Source organism: Poecile atricapillus, assembly GCF_030490865.1.
Source record: "Poecile atricapillus isolate bPoeAtr1 chromosome 36 unlocalized genomic scaffold, bPoeAtr1.hap1 SUPER_36_unloc_8, whole genome shotgun sequence".
In the NCBI taxonomy this organism is placed as follows: Eukaryota; Metazoa; Chordata; class Aves; order Passeriformes; family Paridae; genus Poecile; species Poecile atricapillus.
The window spans coordinates 49,025-67,724 of record NW_026708998.1 but is presented as its reverse complement, the minus strand read 5'-3'; the positions used below and the strand labels follow the sequence as shown (position 1 = coordinate 67,724).

The window sequence follows — 18,700 nt, the reverse complement described above, 5'->3', positions numbered from 1 at the left end:
AGATTTCGGGGTGCTGCCCCCAGCCCCCTCCCCAAATTTGGGGCTCCCCATCCCCCTTTCCCCAAAACTTGGGGGTTTCAACCCCTCCAATCCCAAAATTTTGGGGTCCCGAGCCCCCAACCCCCCAAATTTTGGGCTCTCAGACCCCTTCAATCCCCAAATTTCGGCGTCCTGAGCCCCCCACCCCCCCAAATTTGGGGCTCCCCATCCCCGTTTCCCCAAAATTTGGGGGTTTCACTCCCCCCACTCCCCAAATTTTGGGGCCTTAGACCCCCCACCCTCCAAACTTTGGGGTCCCAAGCCCCCCCAGCCCCCAAAATTCGGGGGTCCACAGTTCCCACTCCCCAAATTTTGGGGTCCCGAGCTCCCCAACCCCCAAAATTTGGGGTCCCGAACCTCTCACCCCCCCAGATTTTGGGGTTCCCACCCCTTCCAAGCCCCCAAAATTAACAATTTTTGACCCCCCCACCCCCAAATTTTGGGGTCCCAAACCTCCCACTCCCCCAAATTTTGAGTTCTCAGACCCCTCCCACCCCCAAATTTTGGGGTCCTGAGCCCCCCACCCCCCCAAATTTGGGGCTCCCCATCCCCATTTCCCCAAAATTTGGGGGTTTCAACCCCTCCAATCCCCAAATTTGGGGTCCCGAACCTCCCACCCCCCAAATTTTGGGGTCCCGAACCTCCCACCCCCCAAATTTTGGGGTTCCCACCCCTTCCAACCCCCAAAATTAACAATTTTTGACACCCCCACCCCCAAATTTTGGGATAATAAACCCCCTTGCCCCCAAAATTTTGGGGTCCCAAACCTCCCACTCCCCCAAATTTTGAGTCCTCAGACCCCTCCAATCCCAAAATTTTGGGGTCCCGAGCCCCCCAACCCCCCAAATTTGGGGTTCCTCCTCCCCATTTCCCCAAAACTTGGGGGTTTCAATCCCTCCAATCCCCAAATTTGGGGTCCCGAACCCCCAAATTTTGGGGTCCCGAACCTCCCACCCCCCAAATTTTGGGCTCTCAGACCCCTTCAATCCCCAAATTTCGGGGTCCCGAGCCCCCCACCCCCCCAAATTTCAGGGTCCTGAGCCCCCCACCCCCCCCAAATTTTGGGGTCCCGAACCTCCCAACCCCCCAAATTTCAGGGTCTTAGACCCCCCAACCCCCAAATTTTGGGGTCCCGGGCCCCCCACCCCCCCAAATTTGGGGCTCCCCATCCCCATTTCCCCAAAATTTGGGGGTTTCAACCCCTCCAATCCCCAAATTTGGGGTCCCAGCCCCCTAAATTTGGGGTCCCGAACCTCCCACCCCCCCAAATTTCAGGGTCCTGAACCCCCCACTCCCCAAATATTGGGGTCCCAAACCCCCCAAGCCCCAAATTTTGGGGTCTTAGACCCCCCACCCCCCCAAATTTTAGGGTCCCAAACCTCCCACCCCCCAAATTTTGGGGTCCCGAGCCCCCCACTCCCCAAATTTGGGGCTCCCCATCCCCGTTTCCCCAAAATTTGGGGGTTTCACTCCCCCCACTCCCCAAATTTTGGGGTCTTAGACCCCCCACCCTCCAAACTTTGGGGTCCCAAACCCCCCCAGCCACCAAAATTCGGGGGTCCACACTTCCCACTCCCCAAATTTTGGGGTCCTGAGCCCCCCAACCCCCAAAATTTGGAGTCTTAGACCTCCCACCCCCCAAATTTTGGGGTCCCAAACCCCCTGAACCCCCAAATTTTGGGGTCCTGCACCTCCCACCCCCCCAGATTTTGGGGTGCTGCCCCAGCCCCCTCCCCAGTTTTGGGGTCCCCCCTCACCATCCACCACGTCGGCTTTCTCCACATCCCCCCGGCTCCGGGGGTCCCCGCTGGGGGAGCCCCCCCCGTCCACGATCGTCACCTGGGGGGGGGACGGGGATTTTGGGGGGCTCAGCCCATTCTGGGGGGTCCCAAATCTCATTTTGGGGGGTCCCAAATCCCTTTTAGGGTCCCAAAACCCATTTTGGGGGTCCCAGATCCCTTTTTGGGGGGCTCAGCCCTTTCTGGGGGGTCCCAAATCTCATTTTGGGGGGTCCCAAATCCTTTTAGGGGGGTCCCAGATCCCTTTTAGGGTCCCAAAACCCATTTTGGGGGTCCCAAATCTCATTTTGGGGGGTCCCAAATCCCTTTTAGGGTCCCAAATCCCATTTTGGGGGGTCCCAAATCCCTTTTGGGGGGTCCCAGATCCCTTTTGGGGGTCCCAAATCCCATTTTGGGGGGCTCAGCCCACTCTGGGGGGTCCCAAATCTCATTTTGGGGGTCCCAAATCCCATTTTGGGGGTCCCAAACCCCTTTTTGGGGGGCTCAGCACATTCTGGGGGGTCCCAAATCCCTTTTGGGGGTTCCAAATCCTTCTTGGGGGGTCCCAAATCCCTTTCTGGGGGGCTCAGCCCTTTCTGGGGGGTCCCAAATCTCATTTTGGGGGGCTCAGCCCATTTTGGGGGTCCCAAAACCCATTTTGGGGGGTCCCAAATTTCATTTTGGGGGGTCCCAAATCTCATTTTGGGGGACTCAGCCCTTTTTGGGGGGTCCCAAATCCCATTTTGGGGGTCCCAAACCCCTTTTTGGGGGTCCCAAATCTCATTTTGGGGGTCCCAAATCTCATTTTGGGGGTCCCAAATCCTTTTAGGGGGGTCCCAAATCCCTTTTGGGGGTTCCAAATCCTTCTTGGGGGGTCCCAAACCCCTTTTTTGGGGGCTCAGCCCATTCTGGGGGATCCCAAATCTCATTTTGGGGGTCCCAAATCCCATTTTGGGGGGTCCCAAATCCCTTTTAGGGTCCCAAAACCCACTTTGGGGGTCCCAGATCCCTTTTTGGGGGGCTCAGCCCATTCTGGGGGGTCCCAAATCCCATTTGGGGGGGTCCCAAATCCTTTTTGGGGGGTCCCAAACCCCTTTTGGGGGTTCCAAATCCTTCTTGGGGGGTCCCAAATCTCATTTTGGGGGGCTCAGCCCTTTCTGGGGGGTCCCAAATCCCATCTGGGGGGTCCCAAACCCCTTTTTTGGGGGCTCAGCCCATTCTGCGGGGTCCCAAATCTCATTTTGGGGTCCCAAATCTCATTTTGGGGGTCCCAGATCCTTTTTGGGGGTTCCAAATCCCATTTTGGGGGATCCCAGACCTTTTTTTGGGGGGCTCAGCCCTTTTTGGGGGGTCTCAAATCCCCTTTAGGATCCCAAATCCTTTTAGGGGGGGTCCCAAATCCCATTTTGGGGGATCCCAAATCCCTTTTTTGGGGATCCCAGATCCTTTTTGGGGGCCCCAAATCCCTTTTTGGGGGTTCCAAACCATTTTAGGGTCCCAAATCCCTTTTTTGGGGGGTCCTATATCTTTTTTGGGGGTCCCAAGTCCTTATTGGGGGTCCCAAATCCCATTTTGGGGGGTCCCAAACCCTTTTTTAGGGGTCCCAAAACACATTTTGGGGGTCCCAGCCCTTTTGGGGGGTCCCAAATCCCCTTTAGGGTCCCAAATCCCATTTTGGGGGATCCCAAATCCCATTTTGGGGGGTCCCAAACCCCTTTTTTGGGGGCTCAGCCCTTTCTGGGGGGTCCCAAATCTCATTTTGGGGGGTCCCAAATCCTTTTAGGGGGGTCCCAGATCCCTTTTGGGGGTCCCAAAACCCATTTTGGGGGTCCCAAATCTCATTTTGGGGGTCCCAAATCCCATTTGGGGGGTCCCAGATCCTTTTTGGGGGGCTCAGCCCATTTTGGGGGTCCCAAATCTCATTTTGGGGGGTCCCGAATCCCATTTTGGGGGATTCCCAAATCTCATTTTGGGAGTTCCAAATCCTTCTTGGGGGGTCGCAAATCCCATTTTGGGGGTCCCAGATCCTTTTTGGGGGTCCCAAATCCTGTTTTGGGGGGCTCAGCCCATTTTGGGGGATCCCAAATCTCATTTTGGGGGTCCCAAATCCTTTTTTGGGGGTCCCAAATCCTTTTAGAATCCCAAATCCTTTTTTGGGGGTCCAAAATGCCATTTTGGGGGTCCCAGACCCTTTCTTGGGGGGCCAAATCCCTTTTGGGGGGTCCCAAATCCTTTTAGGGTCCCAAATCCCATTTTGGGGGTCCCAAATCCCTTTTTTGGGGGTCCCAAATCCTTCTGGGGGTGAATTCCTCCACTTTAGGGGATTTTTGGGGTTTCCAGGTCCCCGATTTTTGGGATTTTGGGGTTTTGAGGGTCCCAGATTTTGTGTTTTTGGGGTTTTTGGGGGGATTTTGGTGTTTTTGGGGTCCCTGACCTGCTGGCACTGCCCGTAGAGACCCAACCCCATTTTTGGGGTGAATTCTTCCACTTTAGGGGATTTTTGGGGTTTTAAGGTCCCCGATTTTTGGGATTTTGGGGTTTTCAGGGTCCCAGATTTTGGGGTTTTTTGGGGTTTTTGGGGTGTTTTTTGGTGTTTTTAGGGTCTCTGACCTGCTGGCACTGCCCGTAGAGCTCCAGCACCTGCACCCAACCCCATTTTTGGGGTGAATTCCCCAATTTAGGAGATTTTTGGGGTTTTCAAGGTCCCTGATTTTGGGGATTTTGGGGTTTTTTGGTGTTTTTGGGGGGTTTTTGGTGTTTTTGGGGTCCCTGACCTGCTGGCACTGCCTGTAGAGACCCAACCCCATTTTTGGGGTGAATTCCTCACCTTTAGGGGATTTTTGGGGTTTTAAGGTTCCCGATTTTTGGGATTTTGGGGTTTTGAGGGTCCCAGATTTTGGGGATTTGGGTTTTTTGGGGGATTTTGGTGTTTTTGGGGTCCCTGACCTGCTGGCACTGCCCGTAGAGCTCCAGCACCTGCACCCAACCCCATTTTTGGGGTGAATTCTCCCACTTCAGGTCATTTTTGGGATTTCTAGATCCCTGATTTTTGGGATTTTGTGATTTTGGGGGTTTAAGGGTCCCAAATTTTTGGGATTTTTTGGGTTTTGAGGGTCCCAGATTTTTGGGATTTGGGTTTTTTGGGGGGATTTTGGGGTTTTTGGGGTGTTTTTTGGTGTTTTTGGGGTCCCTGACCTGCTGGCACTGCCCGTAGAGACCCAACCCCATTTTTGGGGTGAATTCCTCCACTTTAGGGGATTTTTGGGGTTTTAAGGTCCCAGATTTTTGGGATTTTGGGGTTTTCAAGGTCCCAGATTTTGGGGATTTTGGGGTTTTTTGGGGTTTTTGGGGTGTTTTTGGGGTCCCTGACCTGCTGGCACTGCCCGTAGAGACCCAACCCCATTTTTGGGGTGAATTCCTCCACTTTAGCGCATTTTTGGGGTTTCCAGGTCCCCGATTTTTGGGATTTTGGGGTTTTCAGGGTCCCAGATTTTGGGAATTTTGGGGTTTTTTGGGGGGATTTTGGTGTTTTTGGGGTCCCTGACCTGCTGGCACTGCCCATAGCGACCCAACCCCATTTTTGGGGTGAATTCCCCAATTTAGGAGATTTTTGGGGTTTTCAAGGTCCCTGATTTTGGGGATTTTGGGGTTTTTTGGGGTTTTTGGGGTGTTTTTTGGTGTTTTTGGGGTCCCTGACCTGCTGGCACTGCCCATAGAGACCCAACCCCATTTTTGGGGTGAATTCCTCCACTTTAGGGGATTTTTGGGGTTTTAAGGTCCCCGATTTTTGGGATTTTGGGGTTTTCAGGGTCCCAGATTTGGGGATTTTGGGGTTTTTTGGGGGATTTTGGTGTTTTTGGGGTCCCTGACCTGCTGGCACTGCCCGTAGAGCTCCAGAACCTGCACCCAACCCCATTTTTGGGGTGAATTCCCCAATTTAGGAGATTTTTGGGGTTTTAAAGGTCCAAGATTTTTGGGATTTTGGGGTTTTGAGGGTCCCAGATTTTTGGGATTTTTGTGATTTTGGTGTTTTTTGGTGTTTTTGGGGTCCCTGAGCTGCTGGCACTGCCCGTAGAGCTCCAGCACCTGCACCCAACCCCATTTTTGGGGCGAATTCCCCAATTTAGGAGATTTTTGGGGTTTTCAAGGTCCCAGATTTTGGGGATTTGGGGTTTTTTGGGGTGTTTTTGGTGTTTTTGGGGTCCCTGACCTGCTGGCACTGCCCGTAGAGACCCAACCCCATTTTTGGGGTGAATTCTCCCACTTTAGGGCATTTTTGGGGTTTCCAGGTCCCCGATTTTTGGGATTTTTGGGTTTCCAGGGTCCCAGATTTTGGGGATTTTGGGGTTTTTTGGGAGATTTTGGTGTTTTTGGGGTCCCTGACCTGCTGGCACTGCCCGTAGAGCTCCAGCACCTGCACCCAACCCCATTTTTGGGGTGAATTCCCCAATTTAGGAGATTTTTGGGGTTTTCAAGGTCCCAGATTTTGGGGATTTTGGGGTTTTTTGGGGTTTTTGGGGTGTTTTTTGGTGTTTTTGGGGTCCCTGACCTGCTGGCACTGCCCATAGAGACCCAACCCCATTTTTGGGGTGAATTCCTCCACTTTAGGGGATTTTTGGGGTTTCCAGGTCCCCGATTTTTGGGATTTTTGGGTTTCCAGGGTCACAGATTTTGGGGATTTGGGTTTTTTTGGGGTGTTTTTTGGTGTTTTTGGGGTCCCTGACCTGCTGGCACTGCCCGTAGAGCTCCAGCACCTGCACCCAACCCCATTTTTGGGGTGAATTCTCCCACTTTAGGGGATTTTTGGGGTTTCCAGGTCCCTGTTTTTTGGGATTTTGGGGTTTTGAGGGTCCCAAATTTTGGGGATTTTGGGGTTTTTGGGGGTTTTTGGGGTGTTTTTTGGTGTTTTTGGGGTCCCTGACCTGCTGGCACTGCCCGTAGAGCTCCAGCACCTGCACCCAACCCCATTTTTGGGGTGAATTCTCCCACTTTAGGGGATTTTTGGGGTTTCCAGGTCCCTGTTTTTTGGGATTTTGGGGTTTTGAGGGTCCCAGATTTTGGGGATTTTGGGGTTTTTGGGGGTTTTTGGGGTGTTTTTTGGTGTTTTTGGGGTCCCTGACCTGCTGGCACTGCCCGTAGAGCTCCAGCACCTGCACCCAACCCCATTTTTGGGGTGAATTCTCCCACTTTAGGGGATTTTTGGGGTTTCCAGGTCCCTGTTTTTTGGGATTTTGGGGTTTTGAGGGTCCCAGATTTTGGGGATTTTGGGGTTTTTGGGGGTTTTTGGGGTGTTTTTTGGTGTTTTTGGGGTCCCTGACCTGCTGGCACTGCCCGTAGAGGTCCAGCACCTGCACCCAACCCCATTTTTGGGGTGAATTCTCCAATTTAGGAGATTTTTGGGGTTTTCAAGGTCCCAGATTTTGGGGATTTGGTTTTTTTGGGGGGTTTTTGGTGTTTTTGGGGTCCCTGACCTGCTGGCACTGCCCGTAGAGGTCCAGCAGGACGTAGCAGGGGCTGGGCACCCCCCCGGCCACGGCGCCCTGGTCGCGGCCGTTGATGAAGAGGTGGAGCCGCGCGGAGCCGTCCACGAGGAGCCCCAGAACCGTCCCTGCGGGGAGCAGCTCCAGGCTGGGACCGGGGAGATCACGGATCTGGGGAGAAAAACGGGAAATTTGGGAGTTTGGGGAAAAAATTGGGGAGTTTTGGGGAAAAAATGGGGATTTTGGAGGGGTTTTAGGGGGTTTTGGAGGTGTCAGAGCCCCAAAATCGTCCCTGCAGGGAGCAGCTCCAGGCTGGGACCAGGGAGATCACGGATCTGGGGAGAAAAACGGGAAATTTGGGAGTTTGGGGAAAAAATTGGGGAGTTTTGGGGAAAAAATGGGGATTTTGGAGGGGTTTTAGGGGGTTTTGGAGGTGTCAGAGCCCCAAAATCGTCCCTGCAGGGAGCAGCTCCAGGCTGGGACCAGGGAGATCACGGATCTGGGGAGAAAAACGGGAAATTTGGGAGTTTGGGGAAAAAATTGGGAGTTTTGGGGGAAAAATTGGGAATTTCAGGGCAAAATTTGGGAGTTTTGGGGCAAAACTGAGGGATTTTGGAGGGGTTTTGGGGAGTTTTGGGGGTTCAGAGCCCCAGAACCGTCCCTGCAGGGAGCAGCTCCAGGCTGGGACCAGGGAGATCACGGATCTGGGGAGAAAACCGGGAAATTTGGGAGTTTGGGGAAAAAATTGGGGAGTTTTGGGGAAAAAATGGGGATTTTGGAGGGGTTTTAGGGGGTTTTGAAGGGGTCAGAGCCCCAGAACCGTCCCCGCAGGGAGCAGCTCCAGGCTGGGACCGGGGAGATCACGGATCTGGGGAGAAAAACGGGAAATTTGGGAGTTTGGGGAAAAAAATGGGAGTTTTGGGGAGTTTTGGGAAAAATCTGGGGAGTTTTGGGGCAAAATTTGGGGTTTTGAGGGGGATTTTGGAGGGGTTTGGGGGTGTCAGAGCCCCAGAATTGTCCTTGCCAGGAGCAGCTCCCGGCTGGGACCAGGGAGATCACGGATCTGGGGAGAAAAAGGGAAAATTTGGGGGTTTGGGGAAAAAATTGGGAGTTTTGGGGAAAAATTTGGGAGTTTTGGGGCAAAATTTGGAGATTTTGGGGGGGTTTTACGGGGTTTTGGGGGTGTCAGAGCCCCAGAATCGTCCCCGAGAGGAGCAGCTCCAGGCTGGGACCGGGGAGATCACGGATCTGGGGAGAAAATGGAAAAATTTGGGGGTTTCGGGGGAAAATTGGGGAGTTTCGGGGAAAAATTTGGGGATTTTTGGAAAAATTTGGGAGTTTTGGGAAAAATTTGGGGATTTTGGGGCAAAATTGAGGGATTTTGGGGGGGTTTTGGGGAGGTTTTGGGGGTGTCAGAGCCCCAGAACCGTCCCCGCAGGGAGCAGCTCCAGGCTGGGACCGGGGAGATCACGGATCTGGGGAGAAAAACGGGAAATTTGGGGGTTTGGAGAAAAAATTGGGAGTTTTGGGGCTAAATTTGGGGATTTTGGGGGAAAATTCGGGAGTTTTGGGGCTAAATTTGAGGGATTTTGGGGCAAAATTTGGGGGTTTGGGGGCAAAATTGGGAGGTTTTGAAGGTTTCAGAGCCCCAGAACCGTCCCTGCAGGGAGCAGCTCCAGGCTGGGGCCAGGGAGATCACGGATCTGGGGAGAAAAACGGGAAATTTGGGAGTTTGGAGAAAAAATTGGGAGTTTTGGGGAAAAATTTGGGAGTTTTGGGGGAAAAATGGGGATTTTGGAGGGGTTTGGGGGTGTCAGAGCCCCAGAACCGTCCCTGCAGGGAGCAGCTCCAGGCTGGGACCGGGGAGATCACGGATCTGGGGAGAAAAACGGGAAATTTGGGGGTTTGGGGGAAATTCGGGGGTTTTGGGGCTAAATTTGGGGATTTTGGGGCAAAATTTGGGGGTTTTGGAGGAGTTTTGGGGGTGTCAGAGCCCCAGAATTGTCCTTGCCAGGAGCAGCTCCAGGCTGGGACTGGGGAGATCACGGATCTGGGGAGAAAAACGGGAAATTTGGGGGTTTGGGGAAAAAATTGGGAGTTTTGGGGGAAAAATTGGGAATTTCAGGGCAAAATTTGGGAGTTTTGGGGCAAAACTGAGGGATTTTGGAGGGGTTTTGGGGAGTTTTGGGCGTGTCAGAGCCCCAGAACCGTCCCTGCAGGGAGCAGCTCCAGGCTGGGGCCGGGGAGATCACGGATCTGGGGAGAAAAACGGGAAATTTGGGGTTTTGGGGAAAAATTGGGGAGTTTTGGCGCAAAATTTGGGAGTTTTGGGGAAAAAATGGGGATTTTGGAGGGGTTTTAGGGGGTTTTGGGGGGGTCAGAGCCCCAAAATCGTCCCTGCAGGGAGCAGCTCCAGGCTGGGACCAGGGAGATCACGGATCTGGGGAGAAAAACGGGAAATTTGGGGGTTTGGGGAAAAAATTGAGAGTTTTGGGGAAAAATGGGGATTTTGGGGCAAAATTTGGGAGTTTTGGGGAAAAACTGGGGATTTTGGAGGTGTCAGAGCCCCAGAACCATCCCCGCAGGGAGCAGCTCCAGGCTGGGACCGGGGAGATCACGGATCTGGGGAGAAAAACGGGACATTTGGGAGTTTGGAGAAAAAATTGGGGAGTTTTGGGGAAAAAATGGGGGGATTTTGGGGCAAAAAAGGGGATTTTGGAGGGGTTTTAGAGGGTTTTGAAGGGGTCAGAGCCCCAAAATCGTCCCTGCAGGGAGCAGCTCCAGGCTGGGACCGGGGAGATCACGGATCTGGGGAGAAAATGGGAAAATTTGGGGTTTTGGGGGAAAAATTGGGAGTTTTGGGGGAAAAATTGGGGATTTTGGGAAAAATTTGGGAGTTTTGAGGCAAAATTGGGGAAAAATTGGGGGATTTGGGGGTTCAGAGCCCCAGAACCGTCCCTGCAGGGAGCAGCTCCAGGCTGGGACTGGGGAGATCACGGATCTGGGGAGAAAAACGAGAAATTTGGGGGTTTTGGGGAAATTCGGGGGTTTTGGGGAAAAAATGGGGATTTTGGAGGTGTCAGAGCCCCAGAATTGTCCTTGCCAGGAGCAGCTCCAGGCTGGGACCAGGGAGATCACGGATCTGGGGAGAAAAATGGGAAATTTGGGAGTTTGGGGAAAAAATTGGAAGTTTTGGGGAAAGATTTGGGAGATTTTGGGGCAAAATTTGGGGATTTCGGGGAAAAAATGAGGACTTTGGGGGGATTTTGGAGGTGTCAGAGCCCCAGAACCGTCCCTGCAGGGAGCAGCTCCAGGCTGGGACCGGGGAGATCACGGATCTGGGGAGAAAAACGGGAAATTTGGGATTTTTGGGGAAAATTGGGGGATTTTTGAGAGGTTTTGGAGCTTCTGGGGGTTATTTTGGGGTATTTTTGGGATGTTTTTTGGATGTTTGCAGGGTAGTTTTTGGGTTGTTTCTGGCCCATTTTCAGGGTGTTTTCTGGGTGTTTTCATGGTGTTTTCGGGGTGTTCTCAGGGTGTTTTCGGGATGTTTTGAAGGTGTTTTCAGGGTGATTTTGGGGGTTGTTTCTGGCCCATTTTCAGGGCGTTCTCAGGGTGTTTTTGTGGTGTTTTCACGCTGTTTTCACACTGTTTTCAGGGTGTTTCCAGGGGGCTTCCAGGGTGTTCTCAGGGTGTTCTCAGGGTGTTTTCACGCTGTTTCCAGGATGTTTTCAGGGTGTTTTGGGTGTTCTTTCTGGCCCATTTTCAGGGTGTTTCCAGGCTGTTCTCCGGGTGTTTTGGGGGTTGTTTCTGCCCTATTTTCCGGGTGTTTTCGAGGTGTTTTGGGGGTGTTCTCAGGATGTTTTGGGGGTGTTTTTGGGGTTGTTACTGACCCATTTTCAGGGTGTTTTTGTGGTGTTCTCAGGGTGTTCTCAGGGTGTTTTTGGGGTTGTTACTGACCCATTTTCAGGGTGTTTTTGTGGTGTTCTCAGGGTGTTCTCAGGGTGATTTTGGGGTTGTTTCTGGCCCATTTTCAGGGTGTTTTTGTGGTGTTCTCAGGGTGTTCTCAGGCTGTTTTCAGGGTGTTCTCAGGGTGTTTTCAGGGTGTTTTCAGGGTGATTTTGGGGTTGTTTCTGGCCCATTTTCAGGGTGTTTTCAGGGTGTTCTCGGTGTTTTTTGGGCTGTTTTCAGGCTGTTCTCAGGGTATTCTCAGGGTGTTTTCAGGATGTTCTCAGGGTGTTTTTTGGGCTGTTTTCAGGGTGTTTTCAGGCTGTTCTCAGGCTGTTCTCAGGGTGTTCTCAGGGTGTTCTCAGGGTGTTCTCAGGGTGTTCTCAGGGTGTTCTCAGGGTGTTTTCAGCGTGTTCTCAGGGTGTTCTCAGGGTGTTCTCAGGGTGTTCTCAGGGTGTTCTCAGGGTGTTTTCAGGGTGTTTTCAGGCTGTTTTCAGGGTGTTCTCAGGGTGTTCTCAGGGTGTTCTCAGGGTGTTTTTCAGGGTGTTTTCAGGGTGTTCTCAGGGTGTTCTCAGGGTGTTCTCAGGGTGTTTTCAGGGTGTTCTCAGGGTGTTTTCAGGGTGTCTTCAGGGTGTTCTCAGGGTGTTCTCAGGGTGTTCTCAGGGTGTTCTCAGGGTGTTCTCAGGGTGTTTTCAGGGTGTTTTCAGGGTGTTCTCAGGGTGTTCTCAGGGTGTTTTCAGGGTGTTTTCAGGCTGTTTTCAGGGTGTTCTCAGGGTGTTCTCAGGGTGTTCTCAGGGTGTTCTCAGGGTGTTTTTCAGGGTGTTTTCAGGGTGTTCTCAGGGTGTTCTCAGGGTGTTCTCAGGGTGTTCTCAGGGTGTTTTCAGGGTGTTCTCAGGGTGTTTTCAGGGTGTCTTCAGGGTGTTCTCAGGGTGTTCTCAGGGTGTTCTCAGGGTGTTTTCAGGCTGTTCTCAGGGTGTTTTCAGGGTGTTTTCAGGGTGTTCTCAGGGTGTTCTCAGGGTGTTCTCAGGGTGTTTTCAGGGTGTTTTCAGGCTGTTTTCAGGGTGTTTTCAGGGTGTTCTCAGGGTGTTCTCAGGGTGTTTTCAGGGTGTTTTCAGGGTGTTCTCAGGGTGTTCTCAGGGTGTTTTCAGGGTGTTCTCAGGGTGTTCTCAGGGTGTTCTCAGGGTGTTTTCAGGGTGTTTTCAGGCTGTTCTCAGGGTGTTTTTCAGGGTGTTCTCAGGGTGTTTTCAGGCTGTTCTCAGGGTGTTTTTCAGGGTGTTCTCAGGGTGTTTTCAGGCTGTTTCCGGGGCTCACCTTCCTGCCGTTGTGGAAGACGCCGCGGCGCTGCAGGATCCAGGCCGGGCGCTTGAGGCCGTGGGCGCAGGCGGGGAGGGGGGAGCGCCCGGGGGGGGCCCCGGTGACCCCCAGGGCCAGCGAGGAGCTCCACTGGGGGTTCAGCGCGTCGATCTGCACCTGTGACGTCATCGTGATGTCATCGTGACATCATCACCTGCACAGTGATGTCATCACTGACATCCCATTTACACAGACACCACCCCCACCCCAAATCATCCCCTCCCACCCCCCCGAAATCGGCTCCACTGGGGGTTCAGCGCGTCGATCTGCACCTGTGACGTCATCGTGATGTCATTATGACGTCATTGTGACATCATCACCTGTGCGGTGACGTCATCATCAACATCCCATTTACACAAACCCCATCCCCCCTAAAAATCATCCCCCAAACCCCCCCAAAATCGGCTCCACTGGGGGTTGAGAGCGTCGATCTGCACCTGTGACGTCATCGTGATGTCATCACATGCGCGGTGACGTCATCACCGACCCCCTGCCCCACCCATGTCCCATGGGGCAAACACCCCCCCCCCGAAAATCGGCTCCTCTGGGGGTTCAGAGCATCGATCTGCACCTGTGACGTCATCGTGACGTCATTGTGATGTCATCACCCGCACAGTGATGTCATCACCGACATCCCATTCACACAGACCCCATCCCCCCCTCAAATCATCCCCCACCCCCCCCCAAACTCGGCTCCACTGGGGGTTCAGAGCATCGATCTGCACCTGTGACGTCATCGTGATGCCATCACATGCGCGGTGACGTCATCACCGACCCCCTGCCCCAGCCATGTCCCATGGGGCAAACACCCCCCCCCAAAATCAGCTCCACTGGGGGTTCAGAGCGTCGATCTGCACCTGTGACGTCATCGTGACGTCATTGTGACGTCATCACCTGCGCAGTGATGTCATCACCGCCATCCCATTTACACAGACACCACCCCCACCCCAAATCATCCCCTCCCACCCCCCCAAAATCGGCTCCACTGGGGGTTCAGAGCATCGATCTGCACCTGTGACGTCATCGTGATGTCATTGTGACGTCATTGTGACATCATCACCCGTGCGGTGACGTCATCATCAACATCCCATTTACAAAGACCACATCCCCCCTAAAAATCATCCCCCAAACCCCCCAAAATCGGCTCCACTGGGGGTTCAGCGCATCGATCTGCACCTGTGACGTCATTGTGACGTCATTGTGACATCATCACCTCTGCGGTGACGTCATCATCAACATCCCATTTACACAAACCCCATCCCCCCCGAAATCATCCCCCAAACCCCCCAAAATCGGCTCCACTGGGGGTTCAGAGCGTCGATCTGCACCTGTGACGTCATCGTGATGTCATTATGACGTCATCACATGCGCGGTGACGTCATCACCGACCTCCCATTTACACAGACACCACCCCCACCCCAAATCATCCCCGCCCACCCCCCCAAACTCGGCTCCACTGGGGGTTCAGAGCGTCGATCTGCACCTGTGACGTCATTGTGATGTCATCACATGCATGGTGACGTCATCACCGACCCCCTGCCCCACCCATGTCCCATGGGGCAAACACCCCCCCCCCAAAATTGGCTCCACTGGGGGTTCAGAGAGTCGATCTGCACCTGTGACGTCATTGTGACGTCATTGTGACGTCATCACCTGCACAGTGATGTCATCACCGACATCCCATTCGCACAGACACCACCCCCACCCCAAATCATCCCCTCCCACCCCCCCAAAATCGGCTCCACTGGGGGTTCAGTGCGTTGATCTGCGCCTGTGACGTCACTGTGACGTCATAGCCCGCCCTGTGACGTCATCACAGAAATCCATGACGTCACTGACATCTCTATGATATCATCGCCTCCCTGATCCCCATTGGCCGCTCCCCTATGACATCACCACAATCCCCTATGACATCACCACCACCCCCAACGACATCACAGAACTCCTGATCCCCATTGGCTGCTTCCCTATGACATCACCACTATCACCTATGACATCGCCATCCCCCCTATGACATCACCACCATCCCCTATGACATCACAGAACACTCAATCCCCATTGGCCACTCTCCTATGACATCATCACAATCCCCTATGACATCACCACCACCCCCAACGACATCACAGAACCCCTGATCCCCATTGGCTGCTTCCCTATGACATCACCACAATCCCCTATGACATCACCACCACCCCCAATGACATCACAGAACCTCTCCATCCCCATTGGCCCCTCCCCTATGACATCACCCCCCTCCCCCCGCCCCGGCCGCGCCGCGGTGACGTCACCGATGACGTCATACCTGGAAGAGGCGTCCTGGGGGGAGGGGCTGCCCCACGAGCACCAGGCCCTGGTTGTAGCTGGAGACGCGCGCGGCCGTGCGGCCCCCGTTGGACAGCAGGATGTTCTTGCCGTGGCAGCCCAGGAACGTGGGGGGACCCTGGGGAGGGGAAAAAACCCAAAATTGGGAGGATTTGGGGAGATTTGGGGGGATTTGGGGAAATTTGGAGGGTCCCTGTGGAGATTTGAGGGGAATTTGAGGGGATTTTGGGGGATTTTGGGGGGATTTGAGGGGATTTGAGGGGATTTCGGGGGGTTTGGGCAGCAGGATGTTCTTGCCGTGGCAGCCCAGGAACGTGGGGGGACCCTGGGGAGGGGAAAAATTCTGAATTTGGGGGGGTTTGGGGGGATTTTGAAGGGATTTTGGGGGGTCCCAGGGGAATTTTGGGGGATTTTGGGGGTCCCTATGGAGATCTGGGAGGGATTTTGGGGGATTTTGGGGGGTTTGGGCAGCAGGATGTTCTTGCCATGGCAGCCCAGGAACGTGGGGGGACCCTGGGGAGGGGAGGAAAAACAAATTTGGGGGAATTTGGGGGGGTTTGGGGGGATTTTAGGGAACTTGGGGGAATTTTGGGGGAATTTGGGGAATTTTGGGGGATTTGAGGCAATTTTAGGGAATTTTGGGGGGGATTTTTGGGGGGATTTTGGGGAATTTTGGGGTTCCCTGGTGACAAAAAGTGAATTGGGGGGGGGGGATTTAAATGAACTTGGGGGCGGAGCCAAAACCCCCCCAGCCCCTCCCCCAGCCCAGCCCCTCCCCCAGCCCCTCCCCCTCCCCGCTCTCACCCAATCAGCGCCGTCGGCGGGGGGGTGGGGGAGGGGCTCGCTGGGGGAGGGGCTGGGGGTGGGGGAGGGGGTGGGGGAGGGGCCGTCGGAGGCTCCGCCCCCCGGGGCGGGCGCCCCTCCCCCCGCGCTGACGATGGACACGGCCGTGACGCGCCCGTACAGGTCCAGGGCCACGAACGCGTTCTGTGACGTCACAGGGGGAGGAGGAAGTGACGTCAGAGGGGGGGGGCGGGGACTGACGGGGAAATCCCCGCCCCTTCCCCCCCCCCCCCCCCCCGCAACAGGAAGTGATGTCGGAGCGGGTGGGAATGGCGTCAGTGACGTCATACTGCTCCCAATGACGTCATGTGTGACGTCATAGACCCACACATTTGGCAGGAAGTGACGTCACAGGGTTGATGTGCTGCCAGTGTAAGGCCCCGCCCTCAACAGGAAGTGACATCACAGGGGGTGGGTGATGTCAAGAGAGGACAGGGATGACGTCATGGACACGCCCCCCCGATCTGACAGGAAGTGACATCACAGAGCCCCAGAGCTGGCGTTATAAAGCCCCACCCCCACAGGAAGTGACGTCAGAGGGATGGGGATGACATCACACGGACACAGGTGACGTCACCAAGAGCAGAGATGACGTCATAACCTTCCCACCACGACAGGATGTGACGTCACGGCTTTGCAGTGATGTCATTGTAAGAACCCCACCCCCGACGGGAAATGATGTCAGAGCTTCCTGTGACGTCACAACAAGGCCGTGCCCACACAGGAAGTGACATCAGCGAGCAGCGTGACGTCACATCCGGTCTGCTTCCAATCAGGAAGTGACGTCACTGCCCCCTGTGATGTCACAACAACCCCAACCCCCCTACAGGAAGTGACATCACAGCTATTGGTGACATCATCACCATCCCCAACTGACAGGAAATGACATCACATCCTCTCCGTGATGTCACAAAGAAGCCCCGCCCCAACAGGAAGTGAGGTCACCATAGGCTCTTTCAGGCAGGAAGTGACATCACAAACACACCTGTGACGTCACAGGGACACCGTACCCAGACAGGAAGTGACATCACAACCCCTGGGGCGTGGCCAGGGAGAGCCCAGGTACCCCCAAACGTCCCTAAAGTGTCCCCAAAGTGTCCCCAGGTGTGTCCCAGGTGTCTCCAGCTGTCCCCAAGTGTCCCCAGGTGTTCCCAGGTGTCCCCAGGTGTGTCCCCAGGTGTCCCCAGGTGTCCCCAGCTGTCCCCAGGGTGTCCCCAGCTGTCCCCAAAGTGTCCCCAGGTGTCCCCAGGTGTGTCCCCAGGTGTCCCCAGCTGTCCCCAGGTGTGTCTCCAGGTGTCCCCAGGTGTCCCCACCTTGGCCACTCCGGTGGCCGCGGGTCCCATGTCCTGCCCGTCCACCACCAGGTGCATCGAGTCATCGGCGCCGCGCCGGATCCCCAACCTGTTCCCAACCTGGGGGAGACAAAACGGGTCAAAATCACCCCAAAATCACCCCAAAATCATCCAAAATCATCCCAAATCACCCCAAAATCATCTAAAACCACCCAAAATCACCCCAAAATCATCCAAAATCACCCAAAATTATCCAAAATCATCCCAAATCACCCCAAAGTCACCCCAAAATCACCCCAAGATCATCCAAAATCACCCCAAAATCACCCTAAAATCAACCAAAATCACCCCAAATCACCCAAAATCATCCAAAATCACCCCAAAATCACCCAAAATCACCCAAAATCACCCAAAATCATCCAAAATCACCCCAAATCACCCCAAAATCATCCAAAATCACCCCAAAATCATCCAAAATCACCCCAAAATCACCCAAAATCACCCAAAATCACCCCAAAATCACCCCAAAATCACCCAAAATCACCCCAAAATCACCCCAAATCCATCCCCAACCTGTTCCCAACCTGGGGGAGACAAAAGGGGTCAAAATCACCCCAAAATCACCCCAAAATCATCCAAAGTCACCCCAAAATCATCCAAAATCATCCAAAATCACCCAAAATCACCCCAAAATCACCCCAAAATCATCCAAAATCACCCCAAAATCATCCAAAATCATCCAAAATCACCCAAAATCATCCAAAATCACCCCAAAATCATCCAAAATCACCCCAAAATCATCCAAAATTATCCAAAATCACCCAAAATCATCCAAAATCACCCCAAAATCACCCCAAAATCATCCCAAAATCACCCCAAAATCACCCCAAAATCACCCCAAAATCATCCCAAAATCACCCCAAAATCACCCCCAACCTAATCCCAACCTAGGAGACCCAAAATACTCAAAATTCACCCTGAAATAGCCCAAATCCATCTCCAGGTGACCCCAAACCCCCCCAGGTGACCCCACTGACCGTCAGTCTGTCCAGGCTGACCCCAGGCTGACCCCAGGTGACCCCAGGTGACCCCACTGACCGTCAGTCTGTCCAGGTGACCCCAGGTGACCCCAGGTGACCCCAGCCCCCCCCAGGTGACCCCACTGACCGTCAGTCTGTCCAGGCTGACCCCAAACCCCCCCAGCCCCCCCAGGTGACCCCACTGACCGTCAGTCTGTCCAGGCTGACCCCAGGTGACCCCAGGTGACCCCACTGACCGTCAGTCTGTCCAGGCTGACCCCAGGTGACCCCAGGTGACCCCACTGACCGTCAGTCTGTCCAGGTGACCCCAGGTGACCCCAGGTGACCCCAGCCCCCCCCAGGTGACCCCACTGACCGTCAGTCTGTCCAGGCTGACCCCAAACCCCCCCAGCCCCCCCAGGTGACCCCACTGACCGTCAGTCTGTCCAGGCTGACCCCAGGTGACCCCAGGTGACCCCACTGACCGTCAGTCTGTCCAGGCTGACCCCAGGTGACCCCAGGTGACCCCACTGACCGTCAGTCTGTCCAGGTGACCCCAGGTGACCCCAGGTGACCCCAGCCCCCCCCAGGTGACCCCACTGACCGTCAGTCTGTCCAGGTGACCC

At 54.3% G+C, this 18,700-nt stretch overlaps 1 protein-coding gene across 1 annotated transcript in view; it reads right to left on the bottom strand.

The window, feature by feature from the left end:
- NEURL4 (neuralized E3 ubiquitin protein ligase 4) overlaps positions 1–18,700 on the bottom strand; it is a 68,200-nt gene that overhangs the window by 9,032 nt on the left and 40,468 nt on the right. Inside the window, exons 19-26 of the mRNA XM_058828556.1 lie at positions 17,077–17,175; positions 15,725–15,907; positions 15,390–15,433; positions 15,218–15,245; positions 14,901–15,038; positions 12,557–12,715; positions 7,289–7,468; positions 1,797–1,878 (exon numbers count right to left, since the gene is read on the bottom strand). Of these exons, the coding sequence (XP_058684539.1) occupies positions 1,797–1,878; positions 7,289–7,468; positions 12,557–12,715; positions 14,901–15,038; positions 15,218–15,245; positions 15,390–15,433; positions 15,725–15,907; positions 17,077–17,175 (913 nt within the window). The remainder of the gene's footprint in view (positions 1–1,796; positions 1,879–7,288; positions 7,469–12,556; positions 12,716–14,900; positions 15,039–15,217; positions 15,246–15,389; positions 15,434–15,724; positions 15,908–17,076; positions 17,176–18,700) is intronic.